The 16576-nt window shown below is 37.7% G+C and overlaps 1 protein-coding gene across 5 annotated transcripts; it reads left to right on the top strand.

Moving 5' to 3' along the window:
* Positions 1 to 850: 850 nt before the first annotated feature.
* LOC110438896 (E3 ubiquitin-protein ligase RBBP6-like) lies at positions 851 to 12327 on the top strand. 5 transcript variants are annotated; one of them, XM_073916507.1, is made up of 7 exons: positions 851 to 1176; positions 1378 to 1477; positions 11129 to 11204; positions 11455 to 11543; positions 11620 to 11716; positions 11820 to 11959; positions 12055 to 12327. In XM_073916507.1, the coding sequence occupies exons 1-7, from the start codon at positions 1017 to 1019 to the stop codon at positions 12227 to 12229; spliced, it is 837 nt and encodes a 278-aa protein (XP_073772608.1). In that variant the 5' UTR covers positions 851 to 1016; the 3' UTR covers positions 12230 to 12327. The 5 variants fall into 5 exon arrangements, with proteins under 5 accessions (XP_073772608.1, XP_073772610.1, XP_073772611.1 ...); XM_073916506.1 differs by lacking the exons at positions 851 to 1176; positions 1378 to 1477 and adding exons at positions 10206 to 10719; positions 10921 to 11020; XM_073916509.1 differs by lacking the exon at positions 11620 to 11716.
* The last annotated feature ends 4249 nt before the right edge of the window (positions 12328 to 16576 follow it).

Raw genomic sequence — 16576 nt, 5'->3', positions numbered from 1 at the left:
TCCAGGAGCACTTACACATACAAAATAAAAGAGGAGAAATACTAATTAATCTCTTTCCCTAATTTTTTATTGTTCTGACCATTCTAGATTTATAGGGTCATCATAATTGCATTATAACAGGCTTCATCAGGCAGTAAATCTTTTGGACTCTTAAAATGTTCTTTTGATTATCAGAAACAATAAATATCACACACTTCTGATCACTTCTACATTCACTGTAATCCACTGCCACAATCACACACACACACACACACACACACACACACACACACACACACACACACACACACACACATACACACACACACACACACATTGCTGTATAATAAAGCTTTGAACTAAACTTTGGATTTGGATGAGGCAACTTTAATATTTTATTGATTTTAACACGTAATGAAGATCAAAGGCAAACATGAAGGGATTTACATTATAAACGCATCAGGAAATGATGAGATTAGAGAGTTTTAAATAATTTTTAACACACGGAAATAAACTTTTGTAGAAAATAAATTTGAAGGTGGCTTTAAAAAAAGTGTTAAATTACTTTAAAAACGAAAAAACAAATCGCCAATAGGTGGCAGCAAGAGACCGCTTTAATCGAGTGAAGCTTTGAGTGATTCATTCAGCCACGAATCACTGATTCATTGACTCGCCCGACTCTTTACAAAGGCCAGAATCATTCGTGTAAGGAAACGCAGCTGTGTTTTATTCAGAGATGGCCAACTGTTCTGCTGTTTATTTAATTATTATCATAGTAATGATTTCACTATTATTTATGAGAAAATAACGCGGAAGTTTTTCAGCGCCTCGTCACGTGATCGTCAGCATCCATGGCAACGGTTCTTTTTGTGTTGTTTTGAACTCCGCTCTGTCATTGGCATCTGATCTCGGCGTCCTTCGTGGCAACTGATTCCCAGATTATTGATATTATTGATTGTTGGATACATCGATTGATCGTCTGCTTCTCCCATCATTCAGGTTTGACCCTTGTTATCACACTGTGGTTTGTGTTCAGTATGTCTTGTGTTCATTACAGGTTTCAGAGTCGACTCACCTACGACTCGCTCCAGTTTGAGGGCCTCAACATCACTGTGGGAGAGCTGAAGCGACAGATCATGAGGCGCGAGAGGCTGAAGTTCTGCCAGCTGAAGATCAGCAAAGCCCAAACTGATGAAGGTGAGATGAGGAAAAGCCACTTAAACTATACTACACTAACATTAGATGTGTTATCAGACAGACTTGTAGAAGCTGACATGTGTTATCATGACTCTGATGGTGACACATAGTGATGTTTTGAGTGTTTTAAAATGCTAATGGCACTCAAAGTATACCATGGTAAATGATTATTACTATATTCAAACTTTATTTTGCTGTCAGAATACACAGATGATGATGCTCTCATCCCTAAAAACACATCGGTCATCATCAGACGGGTCCCTGCGGCTGGACTGAAGTCCTCCAACAGAAGATTTGTTGGGTAAGTCATGTGAAATGAGCTCAACCATCCTCTGATAGATGTTATATCAAGAGTTTGAGTCTGTCTGTGGTGTTTTGGTCACACAAGCTCCTTTGTTTTGTTTTGCAGACATCAAGCTGGATTATCAGCCAAATCTTCTCAAACAGGTGATTCTTCACTCCTCTCACTGGAGCAGCTGTTGGAGGTATTGAACAAATGATTAATTCACCCCACTGTGCTGCTCTGTATTGAACTGCAGTGTTTGCATTTGAGGCGTCATAATGACATGTAGTGCAGAATATCAATACACAGTGTTTAGCAAACAACAATACACACAAACACACACACACACACACACACACACACACACACACACACACACACAGCTTCTTAGGGAGATTTGAGGGTGTTTATTTAGAGCAAATCAGTGAAATAAAATTCTAATGTGCAAATGCCTGTGAAACAGACTGAGAATCTGGCTGAGGCAAAGGCATCAGAGGAGGACAAGCTAAAAGCGGTGATGTACCAGTCCAGTCTGTGCTACTACTCCAGCAGGTGAGCGTTCAGACACTGACAGGTTTGGTTTGTGAGAAATGTTAGAGCTGATTCTCATGGTTCTGATGTTCATCAGTGAGGCCATGACACTGCTTGGGCTTCTTCCACACAACTATGTCTGCTTTCACTGTGGGATCCCAGGACACCACATTAGGCACTGCCCCTCTAAAGGGGTAACTGGGTTTTCTAAGCTTATGGTTGCTGTGAACTTGAGCTCTTGTCTCCATCAGTCAGATTGTTTGCTCTGTCGTTTGACTGTCACTCATGAATTCACAGGGCAGCAGCTCTGCTCCGCTTAAGCGCATCCGGAGGAGCACAGGGATTCCCCGCAGCTTCCTGTTGGAGGTGGACGACCCAAACCGAAAGGGAGTCATGATGGACGGCAGCGGCAAATACGTCATTCCCATCATAGACGCGTGAGTAAACTGTACTCGGCATTGCAGCATGTTCTATTGTTTGTGAAAATCTCACATTATGTCTGCTTGTGTGTGTTTGCGCTCGATCTGTTCAGTGAGGCTTATGCTGCTGAGAAGAAAAAGAGGCTGTCCTTCTCCTGCCAGACCAAGCCGCTGTCCTCCTCTTCCTCAGCTGGTGCAGCATCTTCAGTCCAGGACGCCAGAGGGAAACGTTCCCGTTCCCCATCTTCACCAGAGACGCACGGCGACCAGAAGAGACCACGTCACTGAGAGACCTTCACCCAAGAGACCTGGAGCCGACGTGAGCACAGTGTATATATTGTACATAGTTTATGAATAAAACTGAATAAAGATTATAGCAGCATAAACTGTGGACTGGTTGACCTTCACACAATACAGAAACACAAAAGAAAATGATCAACACATTAAGATAGAAATGATGAACAAACATGCTGCGGGAGAACCAGTGTGCTGTCCTGATCAGAATCTAAAACTTTTAGTTAAAGTCTATTAAATGTTAATCTGAAAAAAATAAAACGCTGAACAGCTTTTATAGTATTCAATAGTTTTCCTCATTAAGGGGAAAAGTTCAAGAAACATGGAAGAAAAGGCGGCATGTACATATTTTTAAAAATCCATTGGAATGACAAAGATGTGCATGCTCTAATAATTCATTTTGGCTGTGTTCATATGGTGTCCTTTGGTGGTTTCTATTGCTGTTGTTGTTTAATGTTCAGCTGACTTAAGCAAATAGATTTCTTTAAAATGTAGCTATTAAGGGAAAAAATAATGTATCTTTATATATATATATATATATATATACACATGGCCTCACTGTAGAAAGGCTGCTGGTGGGAGTCGCGACTGGGTCAGATGGCATTTCTGTGTGCAGTTTGCTTGTTCTCTCCGTGTTCATCCTCTGGGTGCTCCAAACCCATGTGCTATGCTGTAGGTGAATGAATAAACTAAATTAGCCATAGTGTGTGTGTGTGTGTGTGTGTGTGTGTGTGTGTGTGTGTGTGTGTGTGTGTGTGTGTGTGTGTGTGTGTGTGAATGAGGGTGTATGGATATTTCCCAGTACTGGGTTGCAGCTGGAAGGGTATCCGCTGTGTAAAAAATATGCTGGATAAGTTGGCAGTTCATTCCGCTGTGGCGACCCCAGATTAATAAAGGGACTAAGCTAAAGGAAAATGAATGAATAAATTGATTGATTGATTTTATTTGACAATTTTAACAAAAATATACAAACAAGTCCAGTTTGACATTCATATCTTAAAAACTGTCGAGGATAAAATACACAATAAAGCCACAGGCTGATTTCCATCGTGGTCATCGATATTCTTAAAAAATGAACGAGCAAATCATAAAGTGCAAACATCATCAGCTCAGAAACTCAGCACAACAAAAATCCTCAACTTCAACCGTAAAACAGCCATTTTTTAATTTCCTCTCTAAAAACTCTCAAATTGAATCTCTTTAAAACTCCTCGGCAGTATATTCCAAGCAACAGTACACAGAAAAGACTTTCTACCTGTTTCACTCTTAATTCTACAAGGACAAATACCCCTGCTACTCGCTCTTGTAGAATGACAGTGTACCTCACTAACTAAAACTTAATAAGTAAATATTTTGGGACCATTTTCTTTAAAATCTTAAACACCATCACCAATTTCAGAAAAGTGACCCTTTTTCCAACTTTTAATAAATTAATTTGACTATAATATTCATTATTTAAATGTGTGTGTGGAAGTACTTTGATAACAATTCTGCAACTTATTTTGGGCCGTCTGCAATTTATTTTTCATTTTTGTGGAACTACTGCTGTACCAAAAGGCTGCAGCATAGTCAAAGTATGACTGCACTAATGCACTAGCCAATATTTGTAAAGTTTGGAAATCTAAGAGCTCTGTCTGTCTTGCTAAAAACTTAATTTTAGAACTTTTGATTGGACTATAACAGCCATCTTCTCACCTGTCAAATTACTGTCTGAAATGCAACCTAAATATTTCCCTTCATGTTTGGGTTCATTAATTTGATGCTCTACTTTTACCTCTGATCTGACACATTTTCTCAGTTTCGCAGCTGAACCATATAAAATAAATTCTGGTTTACACAAGTGTAAGGACAATTTAATAAGGTTAAACCATTAAGAGACTTCCTCAGTTTGTTTACTTTTTTCATTTTCAATAAATTCCTTCCTCTCATGAGACACAATTATTGCTGCATCATCCGCATTTAACAAAAGCTTTTTTGAACAGGCCATTTTCAAATCATTGATGTATATTAAAAAAGCAAAGGACCTAAAACACTGCCTTGTGAAACCCCATAAGAAACGGTCGAATAATCTGAAAACACACCATTTAAATCTACTATTTGACATCTGTTTTCAAGGTAAGACTTCATGCATTTACAGGCCAAAACACCAAAACCCATTGCCTTTACTTTTAAAACTGTGATCGACTGTATTGAAAGCTTTTTGCAGGTCTAAGAAAACCATCCCACTTAACTTCCTTTATCCATATCGCTCTTTATATAATTTGTTAAATAAAAGAAACTGTTGAATCAGTGGAATGATTTTTCTAAAACCCGATTGAAACTCTACAATACGTCACATTTTAAACAATATTTTTCAATGTGCTAATAAATAACTTTTTCCCTCCCTTTTGACAAAGCACTCAAAATTGATACCAGCCTAGAATTATTAACCTCAAACCTACTACCTTTCTTAAAAAGAGGAATAACTCTTGCTTTTTTCAACTTTACCTTGACAAATAGAAAAATTGATAATATGTGTAACCATCGGAGTGACGCATTTAGGGAGTCTTTGAGGGAACTGCACTGGAATATTATCTAACCCTGTTGCTTTACTATTTTTAAGTGTTATTAATTTCTTAAATATATCCCCCTCCTCTATTTTATTAAACAAAACTTTCTAGATTAAAACTGCATTTGGCATAATACTCTATAACTAATTTATCAATAAAAATGCCATTTTGTACTGGAAACTTTTTAACCGTCAATATCAGGTGGTATTAAAAAAATAATTAACAATGTCATAGTCAGATATAATTAAAACAAACATGATGAAGCCAGTAAATCTGGTTGTGACCTACCCGTGTGTTACTTTTGTTTCTGATGGGGCCAAAAATTATAATGTGCCATTTATGTTTAAAGTAAAATTATTCTCTATATATATATTTTAATTTGATATATTTTCAATTAAATTCAATATATTTCTGTCTAAGGCATATTTTTAAAATATAGACATGAAATTGAGATGATTTTTGTATTTTTGTTTACAAATAAACTTTTTGAAGTCTGCTAGTAAACTTTTAATTATTACTATTAATAATGCATATAGTCATCATACATCTCTAAATCTTTATTTCTTCAGTTTTACAGTTAGAAAGACAAATCAAAGTTTAAAAAAAAAACCTAATGTAAAAGTCTGCGTCTCTCTGTGTCGCTCAGGCTGAACTGAAGTGTCTATTCACAGGCACGATCCCACTACTGATCGGCACGGGAGCTTTGACCTGCTCCGTTTTCGACCTGGGCCGGTTCACTCCTCCTTAAACAACCTGGCGGTCCCAAGCTCACCCAGGAGCACCATATCGATACCGAACTTAGTGCGGATACCCGATCGACATAGTCCACTGCAGTCCAGAAGCCCTGAGCTCAAGCGATCCGCAGCCTCAGCCTCCCAGTAGCTTGGATTATAGGCGCACGCCACTGAACCCGGCGAGAGCTGAGAGAATCAGAGCTGTGGAGAATCTGATCATCACAGCGACCTCTAGTGGAGGAAAACTCACTTTTATAGAAGTGAACTAATGCTTTAATAACCTGTGCTAATCATTCACTTACAATAGCATTATAGTTCACTATTATCCAGCAAGTTTTTACGCAGCGGATGCCCTTCCAGCCGCAACACATCTTTGGGAAACATCCACACACACACACACACACACACACACTCATACACTACGGACAATTTAGTCTACCCAATTCACCTGTACCGCATGTCTTTGGACTGTGGGGGAAACCGGAGCACCCGGAGGAAACCCACGTAAAGGCAGGGGGAAAATGCAAACTCCACACAGAAACTGCGCCACTGCCTCGCCACCTTCACTATTGGAATTCATAACTTGATAATCCATTGTCTGTAATATTTTTTTTGCATGAGTAAAATTTGCATCTTACTGATTTTTCGTAATAATTAAAACAATGGTAAATCTGATAAATGATTAGAAATGATCCTTATATCAGGGATTATTCATTGCAGTCTTCTTGTTTTGTTTTAATTCATTGATGCAAATTAGGTCTGTAAATCATTTTTCATTTTTCTGTAAACATTAAATGAGATCTGAATCACTAACCCTAAACAAAAGAGTTTTTGAATTAGAAACACTCAATAATATGAATCAGCCTTTCAGTTCAAGCCTGCTGCAGTCGCTCTTCTTCTTGGAAAGGTCAGTGCTGATCCTTGTTCTGCAGATTCTGACGTTTTAAATCTGCTTGTGGTGTTTTATTTATTTGTATATGGGTGTAGGGTCCACCCAGTTGGTCCAATGACGGTATCCAATGGTGGATGAAGGTTCACTGCATGTTCGGTCTTTCCAGTGCACAATGTTGATTTATATTAAACTTAACTCATATCTGACTCCAATTTTAGTATGAGGTGGTTTAGAATATTAATATATTTATCCTCGTTTTATCTGACTCCAATTATAAAATATTGATAAGATTATTTTGTTTCCTTTCATATTATTTTAGATTATGATTGAATATTCTTTTGATTTGTTATTATACCTTATTCTCATTTACTCAGATTCCTATAGCATCTCGAGTCTTGCACCGGCCGGGTATACAATCTCTTAATACAAGCTTGTCAGTCTTGGTCATTAAACAGAGGCGATTAACCACTCTCCTAAAGTGGCAGAACCCTATACTTACTCAATTTAGGAGATTTTTTATGTGGTCCCCATAGATCTGTTATCTACTTAATCAAGACAAAGTATTTTAATAATAATTGCACAGGATTATAAGTTTGTAGATGAAGGCCTAAATACCCACATTTAGATTAGTTTCAACAATATTTTGTTGTTCTAAATAGAAAACTCATAGTTGGCCTTTTACAGTCTAAGTATACTTGAATTAATGCCAATATGTTAGTCGGATCTCTAGTAACATTGTATAGCGTGCCACACTGCTCCGTCTAACATGTTTTAGTCCGTTACTAACCTGTACAGTGGCTTGTAGTGCTATGGACAACAACATTTATCAGTGATAATAACACGAGGACTGTTTGAATAATTCAAAACATAACAATTTATTAGTCAGGTAAATGTGTATTATGCCAATTCAATCAGTCAATTCATAAAAGATCAATAAATACATCAAGTTACCAAAGATAAATCCAAGATTAAAAGATGCATTCCTGACTTTAAAATATACATAACATGGAGCATAAGCTCCATGTTACGGGCTGATCGGGGTAAGCAGAATCGCGCTGAGCCTTTCTCAAACCTTACCTTAAATAATCCAAGAATTCCCTTAAGTACAGGGGTGTGTGCATAACAAAAGACATTTGCATTTAGTGCTGCCTGTGGAAAAGTCACACCCTTCACAGTGGTTCAAAAGATGCCTGAAGTTATATATTTATTGTTTTGATTATGTCTATTACTGAGAGAATGAGACCATTGTACCAATCGCACTGAGACATTTCAAATGATATCAAACATGATAGATAAAGTCACTTAGGTTAATCTGAAACATTCAAACATTGAAATGACCATATGTGTGAGTTGGGGTGGTTGAAGCTGAGTTTCAGCAGACTCAGATGCAAATGCAGCAGGAATTGGTTTTTCCCGCATTCCCACCTGCTGGGTTGTGGTCAACAGTCTCTGTTTTCAGCTCATGTTTTGAATTGTCAAAGACATCAAAAATATTTGTAATATTTCATTTCTTACATGGGCTTATTTTTGTGATGAAGAAACCCACAGTAATGATAATAAATGAGTGGATTGTGACAGATCCACAGATGCTTTCAGATTTGTGCTCATCATCTATAAGATTTATCCTTTCTCTTTTTTATTACAGGTTTTTACAATTGTTTTGCCACAAATTTCAGAACTTTGGTGTCAATTTTCAAAAGTCTAGACACAAAATTCACAACCTTTGCCAAAATTGTACATTTTTGCAAAACTTTTAACTCTTTTTTCAAATGCTTGGATACAACACACACAAGTCAAACATACTTTATTCATTGAACTCAGATCACCTTTTCAATATAACACAATTAAACTTCAAATTGATCCCATTTCAAAATGCAACTCAAACATTACATTTGAAATAACCATGTATTCATTTACTTCACGTGATGTTATTATCAACTGATACAAGCACTCAAAATGATGAATAACTGCTGCATTATTGTTGATGTGGGGAAACTGATGTACAATATTACATGTTTAGATGATGAAATAATCAGGATAGATCAAATGACATCAGTTACCACAGAAGATGACCCAACTGAACTACATTATCTATAGATTTCATCTTTATTCATCCTTAGTCCATATTTATGGTTTCTTTGTTCTGTGTACCACTTTTACAGAAAATGTTTATATATTTGACATCACTGTAAGAAAGCCCAGTCACAGCAGACCAATGTCAGGCCTGGATTTACATTGACAGAAGGTTCTTTCCAAGATTTCTGAGTAATGAAAACACCACTGAAATGTAGAGGAGAACTCGTGACCAAATCCACAAGACCAGACAGATGGTAACACAAAATCCCAAAATAGAAATCTGATATATAGAAATATATGCAAATCACATATGTGATATAATAGTTCATATGAATTTTACATATATAAAATATGTTATACATGTCAAAATATTGCCATTTGTTAAAACATATATGTTACGTATATATACGATCCATTATGTTATATATTTTACCCCTACAAATATATATATATATGATATGGTTGAAAAAAATATAAACAATGATTTTTTTCACTATTTTGACAAATTATTGACTATTATGACATTTTATAATAATGTAATTTGCAGATGGGACCATATATCATGTCATTTATCAGCTTTCTATATGGGGACGTGAAGTGAGAAAAAAAAATACAGTAAACCTACATTATGATGGAATGAATAAAACTAGTTCGGTATATCCACTGTCTGCACTGTTTCCCTTTACACTTATAGGCCATAATGAAACCTGTATCATATATTTTAAACAACAATATTTAATGATTGTTAATGATTGTTTATTGAAGCGATGTACATCTTGTGTGCTGCTGGTGATCTAAAGTAGTGTTCCTGTAGTATTTGTATTATAAAAGGATTATGTGAATCAATGATCCTGCAAATGCAAGACATCTTTAAGGGAATGAATGCTGTATGCAGAACACTGGAGAGTGTTAAAAGTAGTGACTGTTTAGGATTTTGTGTCTAGAGTTTTTTTAATTGACATCAGGGTTCTGAAATTTGTGGCAAAACAATTGGAAAAAAACTGTAACACATAATGAAGATCAAGGGCAAACAAATAAATGATGAGCTTAGAGAGTTTTAAATCATTTTAACATACAGAGATGAACATTTGTAGAAAATACATTTAAAGGTGTTTTTAAAAAAAGTGTTAAATTACTTTAAAACGGAAAAACAAATCGCCAATAGGTGGCAGCAAGAGACCGCTTTAATCGAGTGAAGCTTTGAGTGATTCATTCAGCCACGAATCACTGATTCAGTGACTCGCCCGGCTCTATACAGAGTCCTGAATCATTCGTGTAAGGAAACGCCACTGTGTATTATTCAGAGATGGCCAACTGTTCTGCTGTTTATTTTATTATTATCATAGTAATTATTTCACTATTATTAATGAGAAAATAACGCGGAAGTTTTTAGCGCCTCGTCACGTGATCGTCAGCATCCATGGCAACGGTTCTTTTCGTGTTGTTTTGAACTTGCTCTGTCATTGGCATCTGATCTCGGCGTCCTTCGTGGCTACTGATTCCCAGATTATTGATATTATTGATTGTTGGATACATCGATTGATCGCCTGCTTCTCCCATCATTCAGGTTTGACCCTTGTTATCACACTGTGGTTTGTGTTCAGTATGTCTTGTGTTCATTACAGGTTTCAGAGTCGACTCACCTACGACTCGCTCCAGTTTGAGGGCCTCAACATCACTGTGGGAGAGCTGAAGCGGCAGATCATGAGGCGCGAGAGGCTGAAGTTCTGCCAGCTGAAGATCAGCAAAGCCCAAACTGATGAAGGTGAGATGAGGAAAAGCCACTTAAACTATACTACACTAACATTAGATGTGTTATCAGACAGACTTGTAGAAGCTGTGATGTGTTATCATGACTCTGATGGTGACATATAGTGATGTTTTGAGTGTTTTAAAATGCTAATGGCACTCAAAGTATACTATGGTAAATGATTATTACTATATATAAACTTTATTTTGCTGTCAGAATACACAGATGATGATGCTCTCATCCCCAAAAACATGTCGGTCATCATCAGACGGGTCCCTGCGGCAGGACTGAAGTCATCAAACAGAAGATTTGTTGGGTAAGTCATGTGAAATGAGCGCAATCGTCCTCTGATAGATGTTATATCAAGAGTTTGAGTCTGTCTGTGGTGTTTTAGTCACACAAGCTCCTTTGTTTTGTTTTGCAGACATCAAGCTGGACCATCAGCTAAATCTTCTCAAACAGGTGATTCTTCACTCCTCTCACTGGAGCAGCTGTTGAAGGTATTGAACAAATGATTAATTCACCCCACTGTGCTGCTCTGTATTGAACTGCAGTGTTTGCATTTGAGGCGTCATAATGACATGTAGTGCAGAATATCAATACACAGTGTAAAACACACAAACGCACACACACACACACACACACACACACACACACACACACACACACACACACACACACACACACACACACAGCTTCTTAGGCAGACCAGTAAAATAAAATTCTAATGTGCAAATGCCTGTGAAACAGACTGAGAATCTGGCTGAGGCAAAGGCATCAGAGGAGGACAAGCTAAAAGCGGTGATGTACCAGTCCAGTCTGTGCTACTACTCCAGCAGGTGAGCGTTCAGACACTGACAGGTTTGGTTTGTGAGAAATGTTAGAGCTGATTCTCATGGTTCTGATGTTCATCAGTGAGGCCATGACACTGCTTGGGCTTCTTCCACCCAACTATGTCTGCTTTCACTGTGGGATCCCAGGACACCACATTAGGCACTGCCCCTCTAAAGGGGTAACTGGGTTTTCTAAGCTTATGGTTGCTGTGAACTTGAGCTCTTGTCTCCATCAGTCAGATTGTTTGCTCTGTCGTTTGACTGTCACTCATGAATTCACAGGGCAGCAGCTCTGCTCCGCATAAGCGCATCCGGAGGAGCACAGGGATTCCCCGCAGCTTCCTGTTGGAGGTGGACGACCCAAACCGAAAGGGAGTCATGATGGACGGCAGCGGCAAATACGTCATTCCCATCATAGACGCGTGAGTAAACTGTACTTGGCATTGCAGCATGTTCTATTGTTTGTGAAAATCTCACATTATGTCTGCTTGTGTGTGTTTGCGCTCGATCTGTTCAGTGAGGCCTATGCTGCTGAGAAGAAAAAGAGGCCGTCCTTCTCCTGCCAGACCAAGCCGCTGCCCTCCTCTTCCTCAGCTGGTGTAGCATCTTCAGTCCAGGACGCCAGAGGGAAACGTTCCCGCTCCCCATCTCCACCAGAGACGCACGGAGACCAGAAGAGACCACGTCACTGAGAGACCTTCACCCAAGAGACCTGGAGCCGACGTGAGCACAGTGTATATATTGTACATAGTTTATGAATAAAACTGAATAAAGATTATAGCAGCATAAACTGTGGACTGGTTGACCTTCACACAATACAGAAACACAAAAGAAAATGATCAACCCATTAAGATAGAAATGATGAACAAACATGCTGCGGGAGAACCAGTGTGCTGTCCTGCTCAGAATCTAAAACTTTTAGTTAAAGTTTATTGAATGTTAATCTGAAAAAAATAAAACGCTGAACAGCTTTTATAGTATTCAATAGTTTTCCTCATTAAGGGGAAAAGTTCAAGAAACATGGAAGAAAAGGCGGCATGTACATATTTTTAAAAATCCATTGGAATGACAAAGATGTGCATGCTCTAATAAGTCATTTTGGCTGTGTTCATATGGTGTCCTTTGGTGGTTTCTATTGCTGTTATTGTTTACTGTTCAGCTGACTTAAGCAAATAGATTTCTTTATATATATGGCCTCACTGTAGGAAGGTCGCTGGTGGGAGTCCCGGCTGGGTCAGATGGCATTTCCGTGTGGAGTTTGCATGCTCTCTCCGTGTTCATGTGGGTTTCCTCTGGGTGCTCCAAAGACATGTGCTATATAGGTGAATGAATAAGCTAAATTAGCCATAGTGTATGTGTGTGAATGAGGGTGTATGGATATTTCCCAGTACTGGGTTGCAGCTGGAAGGGTATCCGCTGTGTAAAACATATGCTGGATAAGTTGGCAGTTCATTCCGCTGTGGCGACCCCAGATTAATAAAGGGACTAAGCTAAATGAAAATGAATGAATAAATTGATTGATTGATTTTATTTAACAATTTTAACAAAAATATACAAACAAGTCCAGTTTGACATTCATATCTTAAAAACTGTCGAGGATAAAATACACAATAAAGCCACAGGCTGATTTCCATCGTGGTCATCGATATTTTAAAAAAATGAACGAGCAAATCATAAAGTGCAAACATCATCAGCTCAGAAACTCAGCACAACAAAAATCCTCAACTTCAACCGTAAAACAGCCATTTTTTAATTTCCTCTCTAAAAACTCTCAAATTGAATCTCTTTAAAACTCCTCGGCAGTATATTCCAAGCAACAGTACACAGAAAAGACTTTCTACCTGTTTCACTATTAATTCTACAAGGACAAATACCCCTGCTACTCGCTCTTGTAGAATGACAGTGTACCTCACTAACTAAAACTTAATAAGTAAATATTTTAAAATCTTAAACACCATCACCAATTTCAGAAAAGTGACCCTTTTTCCAACTTTTAATAAATTAATTTGAGTATAATATTCATTATTTAAATGTGTGTGTGTGGAAGTACTTTGATAACAATTCTGCAACTTATTTTGGGCCGTCTGCAATTATTTTTTTTAATTTTTGTGGAACTACTGCTGTACCAAAAGACTGCAGCATAGTCAAAGTATGACTGCACTAATGCACTAGCCAATATTTGTAAAGTTTGAAAATCTAAAAGCTCTGTCTGTCTTGCTAAAAACTTAATTTTAGAACTTTTGATTGGACTATAACAGCCATCTTCTCACCTGTCATTGCTGTATTAGTGCAGGGCAGTGTGACGAGTGTTATTGGACTTGTAAGTGTATAGAGCTTGCTTAGAGCATCCCTGCTGCAGTAATAGAAAAATTTAGGCAACCCCTAAATAAGTTGGAACTGTGGTGAGTGAAAATGTATGGGTGTATGGGATAGTTCAAGTTGTGCTTATTCTTAGTATCACTTTTAAAACATTTGAATTGTGTGAGTGGGGGAAGGGATGTCGAAAATGTATATAGAACGTGCTTTGCCGAATTAATCGGTTTGCTTGCTTAATGGAGAGAGATAGTGTTCCTCCAGTCAGACCAGATATGGTGAGGTGGATTGTGGGATTGCAACTGATGTTAATTCAGAGAATCTCAAAACCCAAAGACTAGTGTGAATATGGCATTGTGGATGTGAGCTGTATGATTGGAAATGCATCCTTGTGTAGATTGTGATTGCATTTGGAATGGATGTGGAGTGTAATAGGTTGGATGAAGGTCAGCTTCTGGGCCGGCTGTCCTAATCTCTGGAATGAGAAACAAGAGAAAATCAGAAATTAAATTTTACAACATGATACATGTATAGCAGACATGACAAAATTGTTGTAGCTGATATCTATGCAAGGCATCTTAATAAGAGCATGGACAATTGTGAGCTTCGTTGTCGCAGTGTGCGAGGATGATAGAGGTGGGCATTTGTTCCCCCACAGGATAGCAGGTGGATGCAGAGCTGGGGATATGGGGTGTAGCTTGTCTGGTGGTCCTAGAAGTTCTTCTTGAAGATTTATTTAAATGTCCTATTCATGCAGTCAAGCGAGAAGTTAGTTTCTTTACCATTTTCACCTCCAACCGGCGTGCCATTATAAGTTACATATGGTACTGTATATGCAAGTATGGGTCATTGGCGTATTACGATTGGACTTTTGTGTTAAATTCTCACTGGTTGGGTAATAGTCTTTACAGAAGTTAAATGCTATTAGATCTGGCAGAGGTTTTTATTTATTTTATTTATTTTTTTATTTTATTATTATTTTTTTATATTATTATTCTTATTATTATTTATTCATTCATTTATTATTTTGTCAATTTATTTATTTATTATATCAAATCCCAACATCAAACGCTTAACTTAATTCACTACTTAGTGGAAACTGTATGAATGGAATGTTTGTTATGGGCTTTACTTAATTTGTTTAAATACATGTTAGGAATCTTAACTTCTTAATCTTAACTTAATTCGCAAGTATGTCCGTCTCAGTTCATTCACGAGTCTTTTATGGCTGGATTCATTCATGAATTGTTGAGAGGGCGGAACCATATCGAGTTTTAAAAGCGCATTGGATGAGGGCGCTGCTCCTTTAGCTATTGGCTCGATGGGGCGTCAATCAAGATCGTAGGCCAAGTTTGTTTACCAGTGTTGTGAGAAGACACTGCGGCACACCAGCGACTAGTTTGGATGATAACAGCGCGCTTCATCGACGTATCAATATGTCGTGGACTAATGTCGTGATCTTTGCAGTGATTTACTTATGGATTTGTGTACGGGCTTGAAGGGCGAGTTCTTATGAATCTTCTAATCACGCGAATCTTGTTTTTAAAAGATTTATAAATGGGTTTAGTCTTTGATGGAGATTAGTTATTTCCGCGATGCTTCCCCTTAAAAGCGTGCTATACGTTACCGAGGGTGCACCGCTAGGAAGCAGTGAGTTAGGCTTTTGCGATGTTTTGGATCGTCGACGCCTAGAGAGTTTAGGTGGAGTTGTGGACTGTGTTTGCGTGAGGCAGTTTGAAGTGGAGGTGGAAGAGCTGGTGGCAGCACCGGCGTTTTTGCGGAAATTTAGGCTCGATTTTGGCGAGGCTGTGACTGAATTCTCAGGGAGAGTGGAGCTCTGGCTGGAGTTGTTGTTTGTTTGTTGTTGTTGTTGTTGTTGTTGTTGTTTGTTCTTCTGTATCGATAGGTTAAATGGTGCGATGCTGGAGCGTTTTGTAGCGGGAAGCAAGCTTCAAGACGAAGATAACTGGAGTAAAAAACTCAGGTTATTTATAATGCTTCCATAATCATCTAATAGGGCTGATTACGGAGCTAACAAGGAGCCAGCCGTGTTGATTATAAGCCCGTGATCCTCTCGAAATTAGTTTATGAATAAACCACACTAAGAGAGCAATAGGCAAATATCTTTACATATAAAAACATTTAAATATTAAGGATATATATATACCGGATATAAAAAGAATAGATATAGGATTTAAATATAAAGGATTAAAATATTACAAAACATATTATTTTCTAGCCTACATAGATATAAAAAATCACTGCTTTTATGTCTTCTTCATCTCGGGAGGCTTTATCAGTTCATTCATAACAATTTGCTTTTGTATAATGTTATTATTATTAGCAGTATTATTTATTAAATCCATTTTTATATTTGTTTTATTAAAAACAAGCTTAGATTTGCCCACCTGTCATGTTTTAGACCATAAGGGGCATAGCATGTGTTTTAGGATATAACTCAGGTTTTTGAGCACACTTCATTAATATTGATCATTTATTCGTTTGTTGGAAATTAGAACTGAATTTAGAAATAGTTTTGAAACGAATATTTGCGCTTGACAAACACAATTATTTATAGACTATTTGATGTCTGTGCCTAAAGGTTTCCCTATCCAAGAGCGAAAGTGAAAGTGATCTTTTATCTCTCATTCTCTCGCAGTAGATGCTCTGTTTAACAGTTTTCTGTTAAAAAACTGTCAACTGTTTGCTAGTGAAATGCTCAGATT

The sequence above is a fragment of the Danio rerio genome, chromosome 11 (genome assembly GCF_049306965.1).
Source record: "Danio rerio strain Tuebingen ecotype United States chromosome 11, GRCz12tu, whole genome shotgun sequence".
Classification (NCBI taxonomy): domain Eukaryota; kingdom Metazoa; phylum Chordata; class Actinopteri; order Cypriniformes; family Danionidae; genus Danio; species Danio rerio.
The sequence above is the reverse complement of the archived record's forward strand: the minus strand, read 5'-3'. Positions and strand labels throughout refer to the sequence as shown.

What these genes read in the sequence shown, in the direction of transcription:
- LOC110438896 (XM_073916507.1), top strand. Translation starts at nt 1,017, where the DNA reads ATGTCTTGTGTTCATTACAGGTTTCAGAGTCGACTCACCTACGACTCG. An exon ending in CAAAGCCCAAACTGATGAAG is followed by an intron (nt 1,177 to 1,377) that starts GTGAGATGAGGA and finishes TTTTGCTGTCAG; the next exon opens with AATACACAGATGATGATGCT. An exon ending in TCCAACAGAAGATTTGTTGG is followed by an intron (nt 1,478 to 11,128) that starts GTAAGTCATGTG and finishes TTTGTTTTGCAG; the next exon opens with ACATCAAGCTGGACCATCAG.